The sequence below is a fragment of the Pangasianodon hypophthalmus genome, chromosome 16, assembly GCF_027358585.1.
Source record: "Pangasianodon hypophthalmus isolate fPanHyp1 chromosome 16, fPanHyp1.pri, whole genome shotgun sequence".
In the NCBI taxonomy this organism is placed as follows: domain Eukaryota; kingdom Metazoa; phylum Chordata; class Actinopteri; order Siluriformes; family Pangasiidae; genus Pangasianodon; species Pangasianodon hypophthalmus.
Genome location: NC_069725.1, coordinates 9,473,990 through 9,497,955, shown reverse-complemented (window position 1 = coordinate 9,497,955; position 23,966 = coordinate 9,473,990). Strand labels below are relative to the sequence as shown.

At 38.6% G+C, this 23,966-nt stretch overlaps 2 protein-coding genes across 2 annotated transcripts; one reads left to right on the top strand and one right to left on the bottom strand.

Moving 5' to 3' along the window:
- The first annotated feature begins 6,423 nt into the window (after positions 1–6,423).
- Positions 6,424–13,819, top strand: LOC113530597 (solute carrier family 2, facilitated glucose transporter member 5). Its single transcript, XM_034312156.2, has 12 exons — positions 6,424–6,577; positions 6,792–6,890; positions 6,980–7,137; positions 9,423–9,547; positions 9,621–9,773; positions 10,110–10,235; positions 11,246–11,433; positions 11,585–11,695; positions 11,772–11,873; positions 12,123–12,198; positions 12,406–12,533; positions 12,795–13,819. The coding sequence occupies exons 1-12, from the start codon at positions 6,551–6,553 to the stop codon at positions 13,017–13,019; spliced, it is 1,518 nt and encodes a 505-aa protein (XP_034168047.1). The 5' UTR covers positions 6,424–6,550; the 3' UTR covers positions 13,020–13,819.
- ca6 (carbonic anhydrase VI) lies at positions 13,588–19,842 on the bottom strand. The gene is made up of 10 exons (XM_026921091.3): positions 19,728–19,842; positions 18,670–18,852; positions 17,078–17,226; positions 16,666–16,761; positions 15,484–15,550; positions 15,248–15,405; positions 15,044–15,170; positions 14,870–14,953; positions 14,730–14,756; positions 13,588–14,641 (listed from the first exon to the last, which is right to left on the bottom strand). The coding sequence occupies exons 1-10, from the start codon at positions 19,807–19,809 to the stop codon at positions 14,025–14,027; spliced, it is 1,590 nt and encodes a 529-aa protein (XP_026776892.1). The 5' UTR covers positions 19,810–19,842; the 3' UTR covers positions 13,588–14,024.
- Between the last annotated feature and the right edge of the window lie 4,124 nt (positions 19,843–23,966).

Genomic DNA, 23,966 nt, shown 5'->3' with positions numbered 1-23,966 from the left:
CAGTCCTGGAGGGCCAGAGTCCAGCACAGTTTGATCATTTCACTGCGTGAAGACTGTGTGATCTGGTGCTGATTTTGGATGAGAAGGCCTGACTCATCGTCAATGTTTCAATTCATCCCAAAGGTGTTCAGTGAGGTCGAGGTCAGGGCTCTGTGCAAGCCACTGCAGTTCCTCCACACAAAACTTGCTGAACCATGGATTTATGGATGTCCCGTTGAGCACAGGGCCACAGAAAAGGGCCTTCCCTAAACCGTGGCCACAAAGTTGGTAGCATCCATTTGTCTAAAATGTTTCTGTATGCTGTAGCATTAACATTACCCTTCGCTAGGACTAAGGGGCCCAGCCGAAAAACACTGATAAACAGCCCCAGCCCATTATCAAACTTTACTGTTGGCACTGTGCATTCTGGTAGGTAGCGCTCTGACATCTGCCAATACTAGATTTGTTCATCAGACTGCCAGACAGTGAAGCATATTTCATCACTCCAGAGTTCAGTGGCAGTGTGCTTTACACCACTCCAGCCGACGCTTGGCATTGCACATAGTGATCTTAGGCTTGTGTGCAGCTGCTCGACCATGGAAACCAATTTCATACAGCTCCAGATGCACAGTTCTTGTGCTGAAGTTGCTTGCAGAGGCAGTTTGGAACTCTGTAGTGAGTGATGCAACAGAGGTTAGGTAATCTTTTAGTGCTACACACTTCAGGACTTGGCGGCTCTGTTCTGTGAGTTTGTGTGGTGTACTGCTTCGTGGCTGAGCTCTTGATACAGTTGTTACAGTTGACTGGGGCAGATCTTACAGGGCAGAAATTTTATAAACTGACTTGTGGCAACGGTAGCATCCTATAATAATGCCACATTTAAAATCACTGAGCTCTTCAGTATGATCCATTCTACTACAACAACTATCCACATACCTTTGACCATATAGTGTATTTCAAAGATCAGGCCGATTATATATATATATATATATATATATATATATATATATATATATATATATATATATATATATAAAATAATATATTGGCATCATAGAGCTTTCTATTCCTGAACACGTCCACTGACAGAACACATTAAGGCCAAGTTGATGTCATATAGATATGTCTGTTTTTAAGTGACTAAGGTTTGGATTAAACCCATTCAATTCAAATGACCAGTTAACTGTAAAGGCTGATTTACTGATTCCGATTTAGCCAGGTTTAAATTTACAAAGGCAGGGACAGTCACAAAGCTACTGTAGTAAATTAGAATAAACCCATTAAAGAAACTGGTAAATGTATATGTTGGCCATGGAGTATAATTGTGTTGTCTATGAAGAGAAAGTTCAATTCCATTTCCATTATTCCCTTTATTAATTTTTGGTAATGTTAATGAAGTGAGCCAATAATTCTGGAGTTACCATTTGTATTCGTGTTGGAGCAGAGAAATCGCCAACCTGTACTCCTCTAGGACTCGAGTTGTGCACGTCTGTTACGTCCTCTAGGACTGGAGTTGTGTTACGTCTGTAAGCAAACATTAAGTATTACTGTGTTAAGAAATAAAATATATTCAGTAGCATGCAGCATGGTGCATGGTGCCTATTAGCTCCAGGGTCCCAGGTTCGATCCTGGGCTCATGTTACTGTCTGTGTGGAGTTTTGACTTTAACTTTATCACATTTATCACATTTCCCCCAGCCACCTCTGCTTTGTTTGCTACAATGCTGCACTGAGCTGTTGACCTTGGCCTAACCTGTATTACTCAGGGTTGTGATTTCAACACAATTTACTGAATACTGTAAACTTGCATTATCCTTTTTTCCTCTCAGTGTCCGGTTCCTGGACGGCGCAGATTCCCTCATTGTAATGCTTTATGGCACTGCAGAGGAACACCCCACATAAAAATGCCTTTAAAGACCATGCTGTGTGGTCACCCTCCTCTTTTCAAACTTCAGCTCAGCGTTTGTCCCGTGCACTGCAGAAATAAAAGAGCCAAGTCCCTCCTGCTAAAGCTGACGAGGTACGCTACAATCAATAAGATTAATGAGTTGTTCAGGGAGGAATAGGAATGAGGTAGTCTGCAGTGCTGCACTGCAGGAGGGAGTCAATCCCAGTTGCACAGAGACCCCTACTGTCGACTGAGCACTGCTTCAGACTTCCTCAGAAATGACCTATGAGGACAGTGTTATTGAGAAGGAAAATGATTTGATCATTTATTAACAATCATGGAGAGAAGCTGTGACTGTATGTTCATTTTTAACATTCTTGCAAGTTTGACTTATTGTAGTATTGTGACCTTGAGATGACTGAGATAGATGATCCTTGTTTTCAATACTTTGTACACTATTTTCAAGAGTAAAAGGTATTTTCCTTAACTAGGCCATCTGTCATTAAGACTGTCTAGCATCAGAACAACTGGAATAAGCTTGCGCTGATGGAACATTTCTTTCTTCTAATTTATGAGTTGTATAATCTCCAAAAAAACTGCATATGATGACTGAGTGTGTCCAAATATTTTCATGTTTGATGTAAATTGTAATCATTTGGAAACTTAAAAAACTGTGTGCTGGTGTAATGTAAATGCAGTGGTACACTGATTAATTGTGAGACTAAGCCCTGTAAACTCTTAGCAGAGACACATTCTGCAATAATAATTGGAAACACTGTACAAGAAATATTTTATAATTCCTTCACACTAGTGTGAACACAGTGTTTGGCAGCTTTCTACTTCCACTGAGTTATGTCATTCAATGCACTCTTTTCTACAGTTCTTGTACTTCCCCTCTCAGTGTTTTGGCCGCCTGCCCACTTAATTCATTAAGTCTGCGAGAGGGGAGCTAGGCGCAAAGCACAGAGGTAAAATACATTACCACAACTTCTTTACTCAGATCGTAGATTGTTGATTATGCAATGACGGCTGCTTGAGCTGATGCCATAGAGCACCACTGCTTGAAGGTTAAAAACAACATTGTTTCCGGACCAGTGAGAATTGCTGATTAATTGAAATATGTTTATAAAGGGGGTTAGAAAAGACTTTTACAGACAAGCTTTAATCTAGAATTGGTAAAACTGGCAAGAAATGCTCTGGCAAAATACCTTAAACAGATGCTACGCCTCAAACACTACAGCTACTGACACAGTATACATTATTGTGTAATGATTGGACAATTTGGAGTGATGCATCAATTTAAAATGCAACGATTGAAATTAATTGAGGAATCAATCATCGATTATTACTTATTAGAATTGATTATAATTGTATTATTATTATTATTATTATTATTATTATTATTATTATTATTATTATTATCAAGGTTAGTATGGCAAATAGTATTGTATAGTATTGTAGTAGATTGTAGCAGATTCAGTGGTTAAGTCAAAAATCACATTGTTGACTTAAGAATCAAAATCATATCGTATTGTGGACACCAGAGGTATACACCCCTAGTAGACACTAAGTGTAAGAGTGTGCATCCCCCTTGATTTCTAGAGAAGGAAATATATGCATATAACTTTATTTTACAGTTGATTTACAAAAAAAAATCCATGTTAATTTAATTGTGTTTCCCTGTTGAAAATCAGTTACGACATACAGCCTAAATATTACAGCAACTGAGTCTAAATCAGAGGTCATATTTACTAGAACTTTGCATGGCCATTGATATGCTTTAGTTTTTTTAATGACCCTCATCAAACACATGTTTACTTTGTTCAGTCCTATTTAAGGCATAAAAATTTTAACAAGGCTTAAACTCTCAAGTACGAAGTCAATGGGAAAGACTGTTGAAAACCATAACTCAGAAGTAAAAGGAATATAGCCACAAAGACACTACCAGTGAGTGAAAGAAAAAACTTTGGATCGTGAGCTTGGGTTCTATCTTTGCGGAGATGCACATGTTCTCCCTGTGTGGTGTGTAGGTTTCCTCCTACCTCCCAAAAACATGCCAGTCGGTGGACTGTCTAGTCTAAATTGTCCCTAGACGTGTGTGTGTGTGTGTGTGTGTGTGTGTATGTGTGTGTGAGTCATTCCCTGTTATGGATTGGTGTCAGTGTTCTTGAGATGGGCTCCAGATTCAATGCAATCCTGACCCAGACAAAGTAGTTACTGAAGATGAATGAATGAACCATTAATATCTTATGATAAATTTTTTTCTGACCATTTTGGTTACTTGATAATGAAAGAAGTCCTGTTCACATTAACATCTTCCTGGTTTCATCATTATGAAGTACAAGGGTGCAAACTCAACTGTACTCAACTGTATGCTCAAAGAGAGCTCTTGGTATTACTTCAGAAATTGCTGATTGGAGAATGTGTATGCAATGCTGCCAAAAGTGGATAATGTTAGATAATGTTATATAAGGTTGGATAATGTTGGATAATGTTGGTTAGGCAGTAAATCCACATAAAATGCAGCACTGTTATAATCATCAGAGAACACCTACTCTGAACATCGTGCATTGCTCATAAAAACCCTGTTCTACACTGCGTTAAAGGTTTTTCTGCAGCTCCTGACACTGAGTAATCCTTCTATTACCCTTTCCAGCAGTTCTTTACATTCTTTTGTATATGAAAACAAGAGATCATATATCTCATGTAGGCAGAGGATAGCGAGCTTTGGTAATCTGGCTACTATTGTTGTGCGAGTGTGAGTGAAATAGGGAGCAATAGATGTGTTAATTAAGCGTCAGTTTTTTTGCAACGCGTGTAATTTGTTTGCCATTCATCAGCAAAGCTGACAGAGAGGACAAGCACACAGTACATGAGGGATAAATAAGTGTGATACATTATTTCTTTATTTTATTGTAACATAAGTAGTAATATAAATTATTCCCAATTGCCTAAAAGCAACTGCTATAATAATGCAGGATGCAATATGAGGTTAAACTAAAATTAGCAGGTTTGATTCAAAATGCTAATTATAGGCTATGTGTGCTTCCTTTAGCCAGCACAGAAACTGCAGAAGTATGAGTCTGAGTCATGGAATCACAGTGCCAGCAAACAAAAGCATTTTCTGTATACATCTATATGTTTCCAGTCAATCTCACAGAGCTGTTCATCTACATTAGAGTCTGTAGGGGGAGCTGGTGTGCTTTGCATGTCCAGTATCCACCTTCCACACTAGGATAAACAAGACCTACTCAAACAAGAATGGGTTCTTTTAGAAACTCCCCCAAGGTAGTGGAAATGGCCTGTTCATGACCTCCTTTTCCTGCCAACTGCTTGTTACAGTGATCAAAGTTGGGGGGTTAACCCAGACCTGACAAAGGATTCGAACCAGTTCCAAACAGCCTTCAGTGTTTCCTCTCTTGCCCTGTCAGACGAAAAGTCTTTACACTGCCTACACGCTTCAGCTGTCATCCAAGCTCTCATTGCTCTCTCCAGGCAAAGACAGAATAAGGTCAGGGTGGGGGAAGTCTGATTTTTGCATCAGATTAGTGTCTGAATTAGAAAAAGCAGGACTTACTTTAGGCCTACAAAGTCCGTACATGTATCAGAGTCAAAGTTAATTCACCTGTATAGACAGCATCAGCTAGATCGATCAAGGAACAGTCAGCACATAGATGTACTTCTAGATGAAAGCATGTACATTATGAAGTGCTTTTGCCTTCTCTCAAACACTGGCCTCAGGCTATGTGTAAGTCTGGCTCTGAGATGCAAAGCAGAATAGCATTGAAACACATAGCCCAGGATTCAGGAGGGAAAAAAACACCCTTATATATGCACATACACTGTTTTTCTGTTACAACAAACTCACAAGTCTAGCTAGTCAAGGATCAGAAATGCACCATAAATGCTATAAGCAGACAGATGCTTGTACACACTGCTTATGAGCTTGCACGATTGGGGTCCCATTTGTGATCCACTGATATTACATTTACAAATATGTGGGTAAAGGAAAAGACATTATATACATAAGTGAAGTGTCAGTAAGTCTATCACGCATCCATCCAGCTACTATCACTACGCTTTACCTTGAACTAGTCTTCAAAAATCTTATTTTTCCATTACTGTGTGAATCCATTCAAAATCTCATGCATGAAACGCCCTTTTTCATGAATCATTACAGTTTATGCACATTTCAGTTCTCACAACATTCAATCAACCGTGTTACCTGTAACTCAATCGCCCCTATGAAATGTTTGGAATAAGTCACCTGTTCAACAGGAAGGTTTACAAAACCTGTTATCCTCTCCTACTACTGTAGGTTTGAGATAAATGTCCACACCATTTTGATTCACAAATGGACAAGTTATTATATATTTGTCTTACACAAAACTGAAGCTCACAGTGTTTGAAATTCAGATTTTTTTTTTATTACTACTATTATTATTCATTGTCCTGTTATCATGGAAAGGTCTCATCCCAAGCTTGTAACTTTATCACAGTGTGCACGGGATATTTATCAGTGATCAGCAAGTCTGTAATAGCACCCAAGCAGTGACGCCAGTGTCCAAAGTGCATCCAAAAAAAGATTGCAGGCATTCATGTCGTGATCAGACCTTATATTAGGCGTTATTTTACAGTTTCAGACACATTGTCACTGTCTCTCTCATTGTCAAAAGACATCTATATGGAGAACCCTGGGGAAAGAAAAGGGGTGAGTCATTTGTTATTATTCACATTGTTACTTTCTTTATTTGTGTCTCATGTTGCAACCAAAGAAGACCACAATATTTTTGATTGAGACACTTTGTAAACCTATGACTGTGTCACTGAGCCTTTGTTTTGTGCTTCAGAACATTTTTCTACAAGATGTGTCAAAGTTGTGTAGTTTAACTAGAAGCCTTTGTAAACATGTGTTTCTCTTCCAGAAACTCACTCTGCTGTTGGCTCTTGCTACACTGATCTCTGCATTTGGCTCGTCTTTTCAGTACGGCTACAATGTGGCTGTTATCAACTCCCCAGCCCCGGTACTGACTCTGAGTTTACATATTTACTATCTTTGTGTATTGTTTCTGTGTAATCCAATGTAATCCAATGCATGCAAATGCATTTTCAGGAAATGCAGAGGTTCTACACCAGCGTGTACGAGAGTCGCAATAGCACGGTCACCAACGGTGTGTTAACTCTGCTGTGGTCCCTGACTGTGTCCATGTTCCCCTTGGGGGGGTTTTTTGGCTCTCTCATGGTGGCACCACTGGTGAATAATTTAGGAAGGTAACCAGATCTTTTGATTCACATAACGCTTAGACTAAAAAAAGAAAGGAAATAAAGCTAAATCTAGAACGCTTACGTGTTTTTTCTCTCTGTCTCCTATATCAGACAGAGTTCAAAGTAGAACCTTTCTAGGAATCAAAGAACCCTCAACTATCAAAAGAACCCTTGAATAACAATTTTTTCTAATAATGTTCCCTTAATGACCTGTTTATTTTTTCATTTCTTTTCTCCTGTGGTAATACAAATGACATTCTGCAAGCTTACTTATCACACACTCTTAGAAAAAGAGGTTTCCTTGGATAGTTGAGGATTTTTAGCTTCCTAAGGTTCTACTTGGAATCATATATAACCATTAATCATTCTATATTGAACCACTCTTTTAAAAGTATATTCTAATTTACTTGCTAGAATTCTGGTATCAAGGTGAAATGTTATAAAAATATGATAGTATTATAACTATAAATATCAATTAAATATCACAGTTTTTTGTGTACTATCTCACATTTAAATCAGGACAATATTGCATGAAATACTTAATTAATTGTACGATTTTGTTAATATACACTATATGGCCAAAGGTTTGTGGACACCTGACCATCACACCTATTTGTGCTTGTTGAACATCCTATTCCAGATTTAATCCTTGTTTGCTGTTATAATAACCTCCACTCTTCTGGGAAGGCTTCACTAGATTTTGGATTGTGGCTGTTGGGATTTGTGCTCATTCAGCCACAGGAGCATTAGTGAGGTCAGACACTGATGTCAGGTGAGGAGGCCTGGGGCACAGTCTGTGTTCCAGTTAATCCCAAAGGTGTTCTGTGGGGTTGAGCTCAGGGCTCTGTGCAGGCTACTTGAGTTCTTCCAACCGTGGCAAACCATGTCTTCATGGAGCTCGCTTTGTGCACAGGGGCATTGCCATGCTGGAACAGGTTTGCGCTTCCTAGTTCCACTGAATGACGTCAATGACGTCCTATACAATTGTGGGCTTCCAACTTTGTGGCAACAGTTCAAGGAAGAAACCCATATGGGTGTGATGGTCAGATTTCCACAAACCTTTAGACATACTATATATTGTACGTAAGTATTATTTTTGGTATATTTATACTTTACTTGAGTATTACTGAAAATGAATACTTGTGCTTACTATTATTACTAGTATTTCCCACCAAAAATACTTTTACTCCTTACAGTTTTATTGAGACTTTCAAAGTTTTCATTACAAATCTCCATGGTCTCGTCCTCCCTCATCTGTCCAATGACTGTATGCTATATATCAATCTAATTGGCTCAGTTATCAATTTTACAAATCAAGTTCATCCATGTAGAAAAAAAAATATTAAGAATCCTGACAATTCTTCATCTGCTGGTACTCAGTGTAGTTAATGCTATAGCTCTCTGTGTGTGTTTAAACTTGAGGATGAGCCCCCCTTACCCTACCTCAGTAAAATATTTCAATATGCTGGAGTAAGTAAATACTCATATAAAAGGCATGAACACCATGTTGATGTAAAGTTCACTGATTTTGTTAAAATTAACTGGCTATATTTAAATAAGTTAGCATGTCTTTAGTCTTTGCTAATGCCAGATTAGACTAGCATTAATTAGAGTAGCTAAGATAATTATCTAGGCAGCAAGTCATATTCCAGCTAATAGTAAATATTGGTTATTTACCTTATATTTTATTTCTGGTTAATTCATTAGCAAACTATGTAGCGCTAGTCATACATATGACCAAATTTAAAGATACTGAATTATGTTTTCAAGCTGGTAGCTGTTTACAACAGAAATATCTCTTCTAACAGTTATAGATAAGTAATAAAAGTTACTTTTAACATTGAAAACATGATATTAATTTAATGTTTTATCAGTTTATTTTTGGCAGGATATGTTTTATGTGATTTTGTCTGATTTTCATCTAGTTCTTTAAGAAGTAGGCCCCTTTTGACATCAGGATTTATTATAGCCTAACATTCATTTCTGAATGTTAAGCTATAAATAATATTATGCCATATTATAACCCAGCCACTGGGAGTGTACTCTAAGTGCCAGTCCCAAGCCCGGATAAAATGGGAGGGTTGCGTAAGGAAGGTCATTGGGTGTAAGACCTGTGCCAAATCATACATGCGGAAGAATGATCCGCTGTGCCGACCCCTTACGGGAGCAACTGGAAGAACAACGACAAAAACAATGTTATGCCATATTATGCTTTATATAAAGTTACATGGAATTATTTCATATTTAATCACCAAGTTACACCATCATACATCTGTCATATTTGTTCATAGGAAAGGTACCTTGCTGTTCAACAACATCTTCTCAATCGGCCCTGCTATAATGATGGGTGTGAGCGAGGTGCTGGGCTCTTTTGAGATCATTATCGTGGGTCGCTTTTTTGTGGGCATCTGTGCTGGTGGGTATTCACTGATACATATCAAATTGCAGTTGTTTATGAGGATATAATGTTTTTAATGCCTCTTTTCCAGGCCTTTCGTCCAATGTGGTGCCAATGTATTTGGGAGAACTGGCCCCAAAGAACCTGAGAGGAGCTGTTGGGATTGTGCCTCAGCTTTTCATTACTGTTGGCATTCTCACCGCCCAGGTGTTTGGTATCCGAAATATTCTTGGCAACGCCGAAGGTAAAGTAGATAAACAAGCGGCTAAGGTTTTTCTCTAGAAGATTATTAACTAAAACTGCAGAAATGGATAGAAACCTCTAATAAATAAATGTAACTGAATAAATATAATGCACTGTTATAATACAGTGAGTATTTTCCATTGGAAGATATAATATGAGGTGTGGTAGATATAATAGCAGCTCAAATTAAATTTGCTAGTTTTGCAAGTCTAACAATTCTCTCAATCATTATATTATCATTACTGCTGTCTAACATAAATATTATGTGGATTATGTATACATGAGTGTTAGCCAGATAGTGGTGAAGAGAACTTGTGGTGTTCTGTCCTCTCTGTAGGTTGGCCTATCATGCTGGGTCTCACTGGCATTCCTGCTCTCATTGAGCTGCTTGTGTTGCCCTTCTTCCCTGAGAGTCCCCGTTACATGCTCATTCAGAAGGGTGACGAAAATAAAGCCAGGACTGGTATAGTTTTTATTATTAGTATTATTATTATTATTATTATTATTATTATCATTATTTCTGAGATGAAGTAGAGAAGGAAGTGCAATCTAATAAGTTTGGGAAGACTTAGCAGGCAGTCCTTGAAGAGGCAGTTGTACAGACAGTTGAGGGCAGCTTAACTTACTTTTAGACCAAGATTTACCTTCAAAGGTGTTCAGTACAGCAGATGTGCTTCCCACTGAGATAAACACAAAAGAGCCAATATTCAGGGTTGCTATGTTTCAGCAGGATTTTCAGCCCAGCTGCATCTCAAAATCCACACAAAAGACCTGAAACTAGCCCAAAACCTTGGGAAATTGAGAAGAGAGACATATTTTTCTTCTTTTTCTTAGCATTTGCATGGGAAAACGGTCAGTGGTACACACATTACTGATATCCACTCCATAATCCCTCCTTCCTTCTCCCAATCTTTGTAATATACTTTACAATATAAATTATGTCTATGTTTTGTACATCATAGACACACCATCTACACACACAGTTTGCTTTGTAAGTGTTGTTCGCAGAAATTTATTAGATTTAATTCAGATTATTCACCATAAAACGACATCTTGGTGGCCATAGATTATTTTTCAACTAGCTCAATCTGGCAACCCAGTTATTAACTGTCCCGTCTGCTGCTCCTCCCCTACACAGGGGGCAGCATAATTCATGTTTAAGATTAGATATGTTTAGACATGCAGCTAGCTTGTGAGAACTGGCCACTTTCTGTTTTCCCTGAGCAGTGACTTTTCAGTTGCACAAGACAAGGATGTGAGTAACTAAAAAATGACACATCATGTACAAACAAGACAAAGCAGCAGTGAATCTATTCAGTCAGTGTAATGATTTTGGAAAATGCTTAACATCCACCATAGTAAGAATGTATTATTTGCTTACAAATTTTCATAACATTTAATTTCCTTCCAGTCTCTATCAGCTGAATAATGTTAAACCTTATATAGAATAGAGTGTGCTGTGCTGTGTTGCAGCACTGCAGCGTCTGAGAGGATGGAAGGACGTAGAAGAGGAGATGACAGAGATGCGACTTGAAGCTCAGTCAGAGAAAGCCGAGGCCCAGCTTTCTGTGCTCAAGCTCTTCACCTTCCGCTCTCTGCGCTGGCAGCTGTTGTCCATAATTATCATGAACATGGGCCAGCAGTTGTCAGGAGTGAACGCTGTAAGCCACGCCACACTGACTACAAACCACTCAGAACACCATTCTTTCCTGTTACATCTTTCCATGTGCTTTTAATGCACGCCATTATGGTTTTGTTGCAGCTGGTTTAATATGTGATTTTACTGAGATTGAATCCCACGTCTATCCGCAGATTTATTACTATGCGGACAGCATCTTTGCTTCCGCCGGAGTGAACGAGAACCACATTCAATATGTGACTGCTGGAACAGGGGCTGTGAATGTATTCATGACCTTTGCTGCAGTAAGTGTTTAAACAAACCATGACCAAGCTGTTCCACATGACTGGTCATTCATGAGTGTGTTTTGCCATTGCACAGGTGTTTATAGTGGAAGCCTCTGGCAGGAAGCTGCTGCTTCTGATTGGGTTCGGGATCTGCTGTGCAGCCTGCGTGATCCTCACTGTAGCTCTCAGTCTGCAGGTACACCCCATATCACCAATCTCCCAGTATAACACTCAAAATCTTTTTCAATTTTCACTGTAAGTGCCTGCGGGCTCACCATTGTAATAAATATCATCCGTGGAGTGTGATAGATGTCATAAATAGAGGACTGGAACGCTGGGACGGAGAACATGCTGTTGCAGCAGTTCTTTGTCTAGTCAGTGTCAGAAGGATGTTCATAAATGTGAAAAAGTTACAGTGCATTAATAGTCTGCTGTACTATCGTAGGAGACCCTGCAGTGGATGCCCTATGTCAGCATTGCCTGTGTCATCATTTATGTCATTGGCCACGCCATAGGCCCAAGTAAGTGCAAAATTGATCTCATCTAATCCAATGGTTCTCAATTTATTTTGTCTAATACCTCCTTTTTTGGATAGTAAGTGTCACTGCATGACAAACATAAAGCAGACTCTTAAATTCATTCCCCTACATTCTCAGTGAACATGCTCCTGAAAAAAAAGTGTTCTGAAAATTGAGTAAAGGGCTTCTGGTGCTCACTTCCTATTACAGGTCCAATTCCGACCGTGATTACCACTGAGATTTTCCGCCAGTCCTCAAGACCTGCAGCTTTTATGGTGGCAGGCTCCGTGCACTGGCTTTCAAACTTCACTGTAGGCCTGGTGTTCCCCTTCCTAGAGGTCAGCGTTCACCCGCAATTCAAAAGCAAACACACTAAAGAAACTGATTTGATTAAGAAGTTGATCTAAGAAGTTTCTGAATTGGTCAAATCTTTGAACATTTAAAGACACACTGGTAATTGGTAGTTTGAAGGCTCTCTGGTCTCGTTTGAGAGATTTATGGTCTCAGACTGAATACACCCATAGGACCTCATAACAGTCAACACAACAGCTAATGAGCAGGACTGCATTCCTTATGTTTTCCATGTGTGCTTTCTACAGAAAGGTCTAGGGGCCTACAGCTTCATCGTCTTTGCATTCATCTGCCTGGTCACACTCATCTACATTTGGGTGGTCATCCCAGAAACCAAGGGTTCCACCTTCTTGGAGATCAGCAAGCTGTTTGCTAAGAGGAACAAAGTGGAGATTGCGGTGGAGGATGAGGGTTCTAGGATGCAAGAGGCTGAAGTGACAGACCATGTAAAGGATGTAATTACAACCTTCTAAGCACGGGATGGCTTACTGAGTCCTTTTTATGTATATATCAGACCTTTAGTCTAGGTCTGAAGCTCTGTATACATTGGTTTGAAATCATATTTTTATGTTGTGTCTCCTTTCAACTGATGACTAGAAAGCAGACTGCAGACTAACTATAAAGGGCATCAGGTGTTTAAAAAAAAGTCGGTCTGCTTCCTAAAGAACATACATCATACATCAGCTGAAAGTGTAATTATATGTCTGACATTGTCAGGCTGCACCTAGTGTTGATGTTTAATAGCCAACATAATTATAGTAGAACAAATCCTGGCTCTGCTAGTATTACATGTGTGCACTGCAATTTTACAAGCTGTCTGGAACCTGAGATCAGACCAAGGCAAGTTCTAAAATCTGGTGTAGCAACAGTTGAATGAATCAGCAAGAAGTTTCGCATTCTGTTGACATGTTTTTACTTATTAAGTGAACTTATTCATGCTTTCAACTATGTCCAGCAAACACGATGAAGTAGTACACAGTTTCATTGATACTCCATGTAAAACCCTTCAACTGTTAAAATGACCCTTACACTTTTCTATGACTGTAGGTTTAGAAATCCTGACTAAAATGCACTATTTTCTCTTTTTTTTTTAATATAATATAAGATTAGCCAAAGAACTGCTGAGATATCCTAGAGTTTACTTATTACTTGTGTGTATAAAGTTTAACTTCAAGTTGGAAAACTTTAACTACATGTTGGAAAAAAAATATATATCTTGTTTGTTACTTTATTTTAAAAACATATTCTATTAAAATATGCAAATAATTTTTTATTATTCTAAAGTTTATTGAATGCTTGTAGATATGTATATGTATATGTATATTATATTTGTGGTCTTACATAGCAGAGAATTTTAAGTACAAAACTGATATTATACTTGAAACCCAAAGGAATAATGATCAACAGTCAGTGCTTCAGAGAAGAGAAAATCAACATCATGTTATTCATGTTATTTAGAAGAAGTTAAATGTGTTGAATCAGGAGCACTTGTGTTCAGTCTCCAGCTGGACTCCTCCATACAGACTCATGCGTGTGACACCCCAATTCAGCACGTTGCCTTTCCCTGAGTTTCTCTCACAGTTCATTTCTTCCTGGATTTCCTCAGGACCCAGCACATAATCCCATATATTCACATCTGTCATATAGCCCACGAATGCATCCGAATCAGAGATTCCCAGGAAGCCATCCTGGTCCTTTCCCAGGATGAGGTCACCACCAGGAGGAATGGTGTAGCCTGCTCGCAGGTACTGCTCCTCACCAGCAACACCGTTCACCCAGAGCTCAGCCCCTCCAGTGTGTGAAGCCCAGGTCAGACAGTAATGTGCCCAGGCACGGGGGCGCAGCTCATGGGGAAGGTTGACGAACTCATTTCCAATCCAGAGCCCCACCTCGTAGCCCATGGTGATCGTGAGCTCGTTTTCATTTTTGGAGGTGGAGTAGGAAAGCACAGTGTGCACAGGGCGTAAGTGCATACGCAGGTTCATGCACACCGTAAAGGAATGCAGGTTCATTGGGTGAGCCAGGTTCATCAGAGCAAAACTCTCTAGCTTGTTTGTAGGGAAATTAAGCACTAGTGGGAATATTGCCTGTGGCTCTTAAGGGAAAAAAGGAAGAGAGTGTTGTTAGTCTTTTCCGGTACATTCACTACTTGAACATTGAAAAAAAACGTAATTCATGCTTACCTTTGTTGGTAGGCCTATAACCGCCATCTAAACAGCAAGCAAGGTAAGAAAACGCTTTGTACAATGACTAGTTTTCTATCTATAGTTAAGAAAAGCAAGTCAATTCAATTTCCTACAGTGATGGCACAAGTAAATCATACCTGAGTGTATATGTTTTCCAAGAGAGGTAATCATGCTTTCAATATTTAAAAGCTTTGCCTCAATCTCCTCTTGCCTACAAAATACTGACAAGAGATAATAATAAAACAAAATGTAGCTGCACACAAAATTATATTTAACCACTGCTTTTGAATAGAAAGAGCTGGTGTACGTACTGCCTTTGCCCAGGCGAGGGAGGAATGAGGACTCTACCACTCGGTCATTGAGAGGTTGTGCCATGCGGTAGTCATTCCACAGGGTCTTATTTTCCAGGTCCATAAGTGTGCTCTCCAGCTTCCTGATCTGCAAGTCACAGTCATTCATTAGAGATTCATTTGAGACTGTTGTTAGATTTGAAAAGCATTATAAGCATGAAATACCTGGTTATGGGACAGGGTGATGGGGGTATCAAACACAGTCCACAGGATGCTCTCGTAGCATGGTGGCGTCGTGAGAGAGCCCTCATATCTGAAGAAATGGGCGAGGTTCTCAGGGAGCATGGAACGTACATTTAGAGTAGAGATATTCATGGACTGCCCTGAGAAAGGTCATAGAAAGGAAGTGTATGAGGACTGAGTGTTGATGCAAAATGTCTGTCATAACATTCATTAGGTACCTGCATATTTGACTTTTGCCAGGTTATTGATGAAGTCGCTGTAGTATGTGTTCTCAAAATGCCCATCCTAGGTACAAGCAAAGACACACATCAAAAAATATTATTGTCAGTCTGACAGTAGACCCTGATAAACACATTTTTCCATATGCTTGTGCGAATCAATGCATTCATAAATCAATGCTAAAAGCTTGGGTACAAGCAGAAACTGTGAGCTAGAGACAGACTGCATAATGCAGCTGAGGAGAAAGCCTGTAGCAGTGCTGTAACAACAGCCAGGCACTAACACTAACACTAACACTAGCCAGTATGGCCTGCATGTATTCCTCTGGGATTAAAATAGAAGCCAGTGAGCCGAAACACGATGACTAGATCAATGGCCTCGTTTAGTAGAGTGCCTGACCCTGCACTGCACTTACATTTTAGAGAAATTGTCTCAATAATTGTACTTGTTCCAGCTACTAATGAAAGTATTAGCAGGTCATAGTACTGATCATAGTGGCAGAAAGTCTAATTAAATAGGTAACTAGGGTTCATGCGCATTCTAGTGAACAAAAAAAAACAGCTTTTTTCAAGATTTTTTTGTGCATTTTTCAGACTTATATACTGCAGAGTATGTTCAGTATTTTTTGCTAAATTTCATGGGCCCTTAGCTGAAAAGACAAACCATGAAATATGATCATATCCCAAAGAATAAGTGCAATAAGTGCAAAGAATAAGAGAATCGGATGAATATAGATTCAGCACCTCATTGTCTTGGATCTGTATCATTCTGACAACAATATTTGTACATTTTGCAGAACATTTTCCTAATTTCCACTTTTCCAGGTCTACAAATCAGTGCGTTGGAATTCCATATATTTTCAGACCTGCAGAAGAAACCTAGTTAACTAGTTAAAGAACCCCAGTTGAGTAATGAAAATTAAAAAAAATAGTTTGACAGTAAATCATTTACATTTCTATGCATTAGAAATAATGGAAAATGTTAAAAACAATGCAATTTTTTATTAAATGCTTTCTGCAGGTAACATTCTAATTTTCAAAAAGTCAAGAATTCAAATATTCTTTTTGCTCTGTTTCCACAAGATGGCAGTCTCATACCCAAATGAAGTTGTACAAAATTTTTTTTACATAATTTGCAGCTCATTTTGGTATGTTAAGACTAATAATTGTGTTATGTCATACCTCATAAAAGAAGGCCAACACTGCCAGACCATCAGGCTTATCCTTGGCCTCATTAAAGCTCTTGTACTTATCAGAGTTGTAGTGGACCACATGAAGCTGGGAAACACACCAAGCCACATGATTTAGCACAAAGTCATACTTGATTGCAGGAATTAAATCACAGCTCTCATAAAGATCATACAGGAGTACTTTAGTGATAGTTTAGTTTTAGTTGCTCCACATGTTATGTTAGGTGATAAGACATTTATTACATGAAAGGAATTAGCTGGTATTTGTCCAAGACTTGAAATAGACACTGGAGGAGTGCTAAATTAATAAATCACCAGTTTCTTTCTACTTCACACTTATATTGCTATACATAAGGTGAGCACATTGAGCACAACAGTGATATTAAAACAACAAAATGTCTTACTTCTGCCATATAACGGATGCCATCCACAGTATGTTCAGAGCCACTGGCTTCCAGATCCCATCCACCCCAATGTAAGTGCATTTGAACAGCCGTGTAGCGGTCTGGCAGCCCCTTCGTTATCACCATAGTGGGCGGAAGGTTAATTTGGACTGGGGAAACCAAAAAGAGGGAGAAAACTCAATAACCCTCATGATCACTGGTAACATGAAATCCACTATTAGAGTGTTCATGAAGAGTAATAGAAAAAAGACATAAATATAAAAAGCAAAAATGATACAAGGAAGGAATCTAGGAGTCTTATTCTTGCCTTGAATTATTCAGTTTCTCTCTTTGTATTAAGATATTTGAATGATTGATTCCAAACATGATTTCACTTTGTTCCAATCATTATTCTTACACTTGAACATGAGATGGGAAACACATTAAAAAGTCAAGAGGCACTTGACTCTAGACAGGCGCGTTTAAATAATTCTTACTCTTATGCTCTGTATTTGTAGAATGTCAACGTTCTTTTAACATGACTTATAGGTGGATGTACAGTACTGTGTAAAAGCCTTAGGCACCTGCAAAGAAATGCTGTAGAGCAAAGATGCCTTCAAAAATAATCAAATTAAATCTTTCTACACTAAAAAATACACATAAAGAGCATATAAAGAGCAGTAAACAGTAATAAATGAAACGAAGTCAATATTTGGTGTGATGAACCTTTGCTTTAAAAAATTAGTAGTCTCAAGTACAATTTGTGCAGTTTTATAAGGAAATTAGTTGTACTGAGCCTCTTGCTTCTGGAGACTTTGACTGTCACACTTGCTTCTTATTTCTGCAGAAAAACCCAGCAGCCTTCATTATGTTTTTTTGTCTGAAAAGCGGTCTTTTACGTAATATGCTGCTTTCATTACTGACATACAAACATTCTTCTGTAACATTTAATTTTGTGCTGGAAAGCTAATGTCTGGAAATGTTTTTGTACTGACTCGACAATGTAGAAGTCATAAAACAAAAATCTATAACAAAATTTGTACAAAAAGAAATAGGGTGCCTAAGACTTTTGAACAACTTTTTGGGTTTAAGTGGGTCAAAGTCTATAAAAACTAGTTAAGTGTGTGTGTGAGTATATATATATATATATATATATATATACATATATATATATATATACATATATGTGTGTGTGTGTGTGTGTGTGTGTACATAATTTTTGATTTTCTGAAAAATGTATTCACTGGGCTTATTGGAAGCAAGCTGTGTGAGGTGTGTAGTTGTGGAGGTGTGTAATGTCAGGCAGTTTTATAGTTTTATATCCAGCCCCACCTGTACTGGCATGCATGGAGGAGGGATGGGAAACCTGCGCCATGTTCCATTCAGGTGAAGTGATGAAGAAAACAGCTTGGCAGGTAAGAACCTGATTTGTAAGTTGAGTTCTGTGCTGAATTAGAATTAGAGCTAATGTAAGCTTTGGGGAGTTTGTTCATGCATTGATGTGGATCAGCAGTATTTCCTCGGAGTATTTTCATTCCCAGTACTTTTAACCCACTGAACCTTTTCTAAGCATTTCTAGAGGAAGTGTATAGAATAGGGTGAGAGACATTTACCCGAGTGCCCGTTGTTGATCATGAGGAAGTTGCCGTTCTTCACCTCGCCATATCCGGTCATCTCGAGCTGCAGCATGTGCGGGTTGAACCGCACGTTGCGCCGCTGGATGTCGATGGGAGACTGTTTACGGCCACTGCATGCGGGATACTCATCCGGCCAGTGCGCCTGATCCAGAGATCCCTCTGCCAAATAGACAGCTTTATCACAACACATTCCTGTCTACGCCATGTCTTCCGGCTGGAAAACGAGTGTGTGATCGTTATCTGAGGAGCGTTAAGGCTGAAAAACAGACTCCAGCACTGGCATGCCTTCACAACGCGTTGGCATTTTAATAGTCTCACTTGTGCTTGTGCTCTGAGATTCTGGCAAATTTGAAAATCAGACATGTTGTAATGTATTTACTGGGTAAATAAACGGTTCGGAGAAAATCTATAGGGATAAAAATAGCAGCATTGAGCTAGGGTGAAAACTAAAACATAACACTGTGTTGTAGAAACCTCAAATATCCACAAGTACAAGTTTTCCCACACTCCCACAAAAAGGTCCTAACCTGTACCTTTCCCTGTCTCTGGAATGATACCCTTAAAGATACACCTTCTGTATTTTTAGTGTGTGTCTTTTATCTAGATGCACAGTGTACTTTTAATTTTTTAAAAGGTAATTACACTCCAAATATGTACCTTCCTTTTTTTTTTTTTTTTAGGGTACACTATACCCACATTTGCAGACATGTAACAGATAAAGGTACCACCCCAGAGACAATAAATGGTACAGAATTTTTTTATTATTATCATTATTATTGTTATTATTATTATTTTTTGTGAGTGCATTACATTTTATTACATGTTTTCTCAAAGAGCTGACTTCAGCCCAGTGCCACTCTACCCACATGTCTAATACAACTGTGGGAAGGTTGTGAGTGTCATACATAACAATATTCGATTGCTGAGTTAATTAACCTCAAGACTAAGGTGCTTATATAAGACCAGCACTATAATACTGAAGGAGTAAATATAAATCTAATTTAAATCTAATTTACAAAAGTAATAGTACTTGCCTTTATATGTCCAGTGTACCCCAGCTCCAGCCAGTACAAAACTCAGTGAAACAGCATGTATGATCGCAGTGAACAGCTCCATTGCACATCTACGTGTGTGTTTGGCACACTCGGACTGGAGCAGCTGCTGAAAGGGAATGGAGGCGGGTTTATACACGCTGGTGCCCTGAGGCCAAACCGGTCACTCCTCCATACATCAGTGTTTATATAAATGTTTATATGCTGTACGTGAGAGAATGATGCATGATTTAAATGGATGAAGGAAAGGCCTATCCATTCATTATCCAAATTTATACCAGTGTTCATTTCCAGCACCAGGATGCACACAAGAAGACATTAGTCCTTCAATTTTAATTACATTTTTTCATTTCAAGTACACCTGACCATCAAACCCATACGGTATGTGGTTCTTATCCAAAGTTGGAAGTACACAATTGTATAGGATGCCTTCGTATGCTGTAGTATTAAGAATTCCCTTCACTGAAACATAGGGGCTCAAACAATGCTCCAGTGCACAAAGTGAGATCCATAAAGATATAGCTTGCCATGGCTGATGTGGAAGAAGTCGACTGTGGCTGAACGGGCATAAAATCCCCACAGCTATGTTCGAAATCTACTTGAAAGCCTTCCTAGAAGAGTGGAGGCTGTTACAACAACAAAGGGAGAACTTTGTCCATGTTAATGCCCATGGTTTTGGAATGGGCATATATAGGTGTGATGGTCAGGTGTCCAAATACTTTTGGCCATATATTATGCCATTTGTGCCATTTTTGTGCCATTTGTACAAAGTTATGTATATGTACACTGAAATGCCTCTACTGAGGCTCATGTAAATTGCTTACATGTAATATAAGGCACAGAATTTACAAATGCACATACAGCCCAAAAGTACGAACAAATATGATCAAAATAGAATTAAATAAGTACAACAAGAATACAATAAATAAAATATAATACACAAGTCAAGGAAAGAGATGCTTTGTGTGGTGTGAACAAAGCATTGCACTGAGCTAAAGTAAGGTATAAAGTGACCAAGTGACGATAGACTTATTAGGTGTAAGGTGACAAGGTGACAAGGATGTCTCAGTTATCACATGATATGTTTATCTGAAAGGACACATGAATAAACTATTCTTTCTAGTTTACCCTGGGTTACGTCACTGACAGCCTCATTGCATAAATATTAGTGAATTATTCAAAATATTTGCAAATAACCCTTTTGTAGCCTGTGTCTAATCACAATGTGCCTGTGTTCTAATCCTTCTATATATGTCATTTATATGTTTCTATATCAATATTTATATATCAATATTTATATGAACAATTTTTCCATTTTCAATTAATGATGAATGATCATCCATCTGTTTATTAAGCTGTGTTCTTGTATATTTACATTTACTTTCTAAAAAACCTGAAGAAAATTTGCTTACAGAATACCTATTACCATGCACTGCCTTGTTGAAGCCCTTGATATTTTATCAATGGATTTATATCAACATGCCATATTGTTTAAGGACTCTAATATTTTTATTCTAAAGGACATGACTGAATGACAGACAAGCGCAGACTTGCATTCTGCATTGTAAAGAATAATTCAGACATGCATTCATTGGAAGTTTGTTTAGTGAGAACACCCACATATAATACTCAGTGGCTGTGGAAATTACGCAACAAAGTTACTGGTCTCATATCTGTATCCTATTGTGTAATCTTTCATTTTAGCAGTTTCTTATGGTAGAATTTGATATGTTATACCTGTAGTAATGCACTGGACTCAGGATCTGATTTCGGATCCATATGCAGGAAGGCTTTATTGGCAGTACCAATACACAATCCAACACAGTAACAGACAATGGTCAAAACACAATCTGGCATCACACAACAGAACCAGAGGATAATCCAAAGGGTAATCAAAGGAACAGACAAAGAGTCTAAGCACATTGGAGGCTAACAGTGATAAAAACAAGACTCAGAACATGTCCAACTAGAGCATTGCCAAAACTTTGAAATGAACTACTGAAAAGTGTGAGCTTATATACGTGAAACAAGGAAGTGAAGAGGTCACACTAGAACCCATGAGAGTGCATCCTTTACTGGTAGGGAAGGGTAGCATCCTGAGCTGGTGTTACAGAATCTGTTACTCATGAGAGACATGGTTTTTGTATGCCTGGATGGCCTGAGCTAAATGATGTGTGAACCCAGTGTATGAGTTGAGTTCTCATAGACTCACAGAGGCACAAAAGATTTGTTTGGTGAGCATTCAGGTGGTGTGTGCGCTTCTCTCATTGCCCTGGTGATATCTTCCCAACAAACAGGCACTATGATGCTCAATGTGGAAATGATTGTTTCTTCAGGTTGTGGTCTGAGGGACCAAACATTGTTTTTTAGGTTCTTTGATCCTGGCCTGTAAGTGAGTGTGAATCTGAACCTAGTGAAGAAAAGCATCCAACATTCTTGGTGCAGATTCAGTCTTTCAGCTGATTTAACATACGCAAGGTTTCTATAGTCCATAAGAATGAGAAATGAGTGCTCAGCTCAACCAATGTCTCCAAGTTCCAAGGCTGTTCCTATCATGAGTAGCTCCCCACAACATTATTTTTTTTCTGATGAGGCAAGTTTCCTATAATAGAAGGATGCAATCGTGAATCTACAACTGTCCCAGCCAGAAAAAAACAAGGCTGCTATAACACAAAACAGTAGCTACACTCCTGTGCAGAAGACGCTGAAATCAATCAGTTGGTAATAATGTTGGTAATTTTTACACTTTTCTTTTTGGCTGCACTTTAGTGACAGTCCCTAACCTTTCAGTGAGTGATACTCAGTGTGTATTCATTGAAAATGCTCTAACCTCAAATCAGTTGGTTCTCCTTTTTAGGTCACATTAAAGACATATAGTCTTACAGTAGTTTGGTGTGCTGTTCATGTACTATTGACCAGAAATCCCCAGATGTCTGAATATGAAACTAACTAACTGTGGAGTGTTAACAGACAGCCAGTTGGCCCAGCAAACCAAAAGCCAAAAGCCAGTGGTGATATTCCTTTGAAAATATTCTGATGACTAGATAGAAAACCTAAATATTTATTCATAGCTTCTGATTCATTTTGGGGCCCCTTACAGCCCAGGTTAGCCTGTGCACAAGTCTGGCACTGGATTAAGGGGATTACCCGTTTGTTGTGATACAGCCCCTATGCCAGTCTCTGAGTCATTTATGTCTATTACGAATGGCTCAGGATGACTAGAATGCGAGCACTAATCAACCAGTCTTTGAGTGTTTGAAAGACAGCAGAGGCCGCTTCACTGCATTTTAAATTTTTGTGTTTTCCCTTTAGGTGTGCAGTGAGAGGAAAGACCACAGATGCAACCTTGGATGAACCACCTGTAGAAATTGGTGAGCCCCCAGAGACACTGAAGTTCCTTGAGATTTTGGGCTTTTGGACTGATCCATTTTAATTCCCTGGACATTCATGATATAAGCAAGGAATGAGATGGAGTTTTTATGAAATTCATATTTCTCGGGTTTTTGTTGATGTGGACTGTAAAGCTACTTACAGTGGACTTCATTCACAAAGGCTTGGAATACTGAGAGAGCATTGAGCAGAGCATGGGACATAATTAATATCCATAGTGAGTGGGGTCAGAGGTCGAGCTAGAACTCAGGAGAGCGTGACCACAGCTGATGGGGAGGAGTATAGTCCTGAGCTGGTGATACACCTGTCTACTTCCTGTCTAATTCTGTTTTATATCATTATCTCAGTAATTTTTTATTTTTATTTTTATTATTAGATAATCATTTAAAATACATGTTTATTACAGAATAATATGAACAGAAATGAAATGATTAAACAGTTTTTCCAGATTCTTTTGTTAGTGTTTTATATAATATAGGTATTACATTTTAAGATATAGTATATTTTTGCTATATTATATTATAGTATATAGTGTGTTTTCAGGCATATGGGAAAACGTTTTGGAAAGGAAACACCACAAGTAGTGCTGTTCTTCTGTTAAACACCAGGTGTCGTAGATACAGAGTCATTCTCTCTCTCAAGGTCAAACACTGATTCACACACACACTGCGTCAGCGGCGGCCATAGCTGATGCTTGGGTTTGCACAGCATCACTAAAGCAAGCACAGAACACACTCATGAGTCAGTTATCCAAAAGTAGGCCTTGTGCATGTGGACACAAGCCTGGAAAGACTGTGTTTCTTAAGCATAATGATGTATTTGTATTCCATG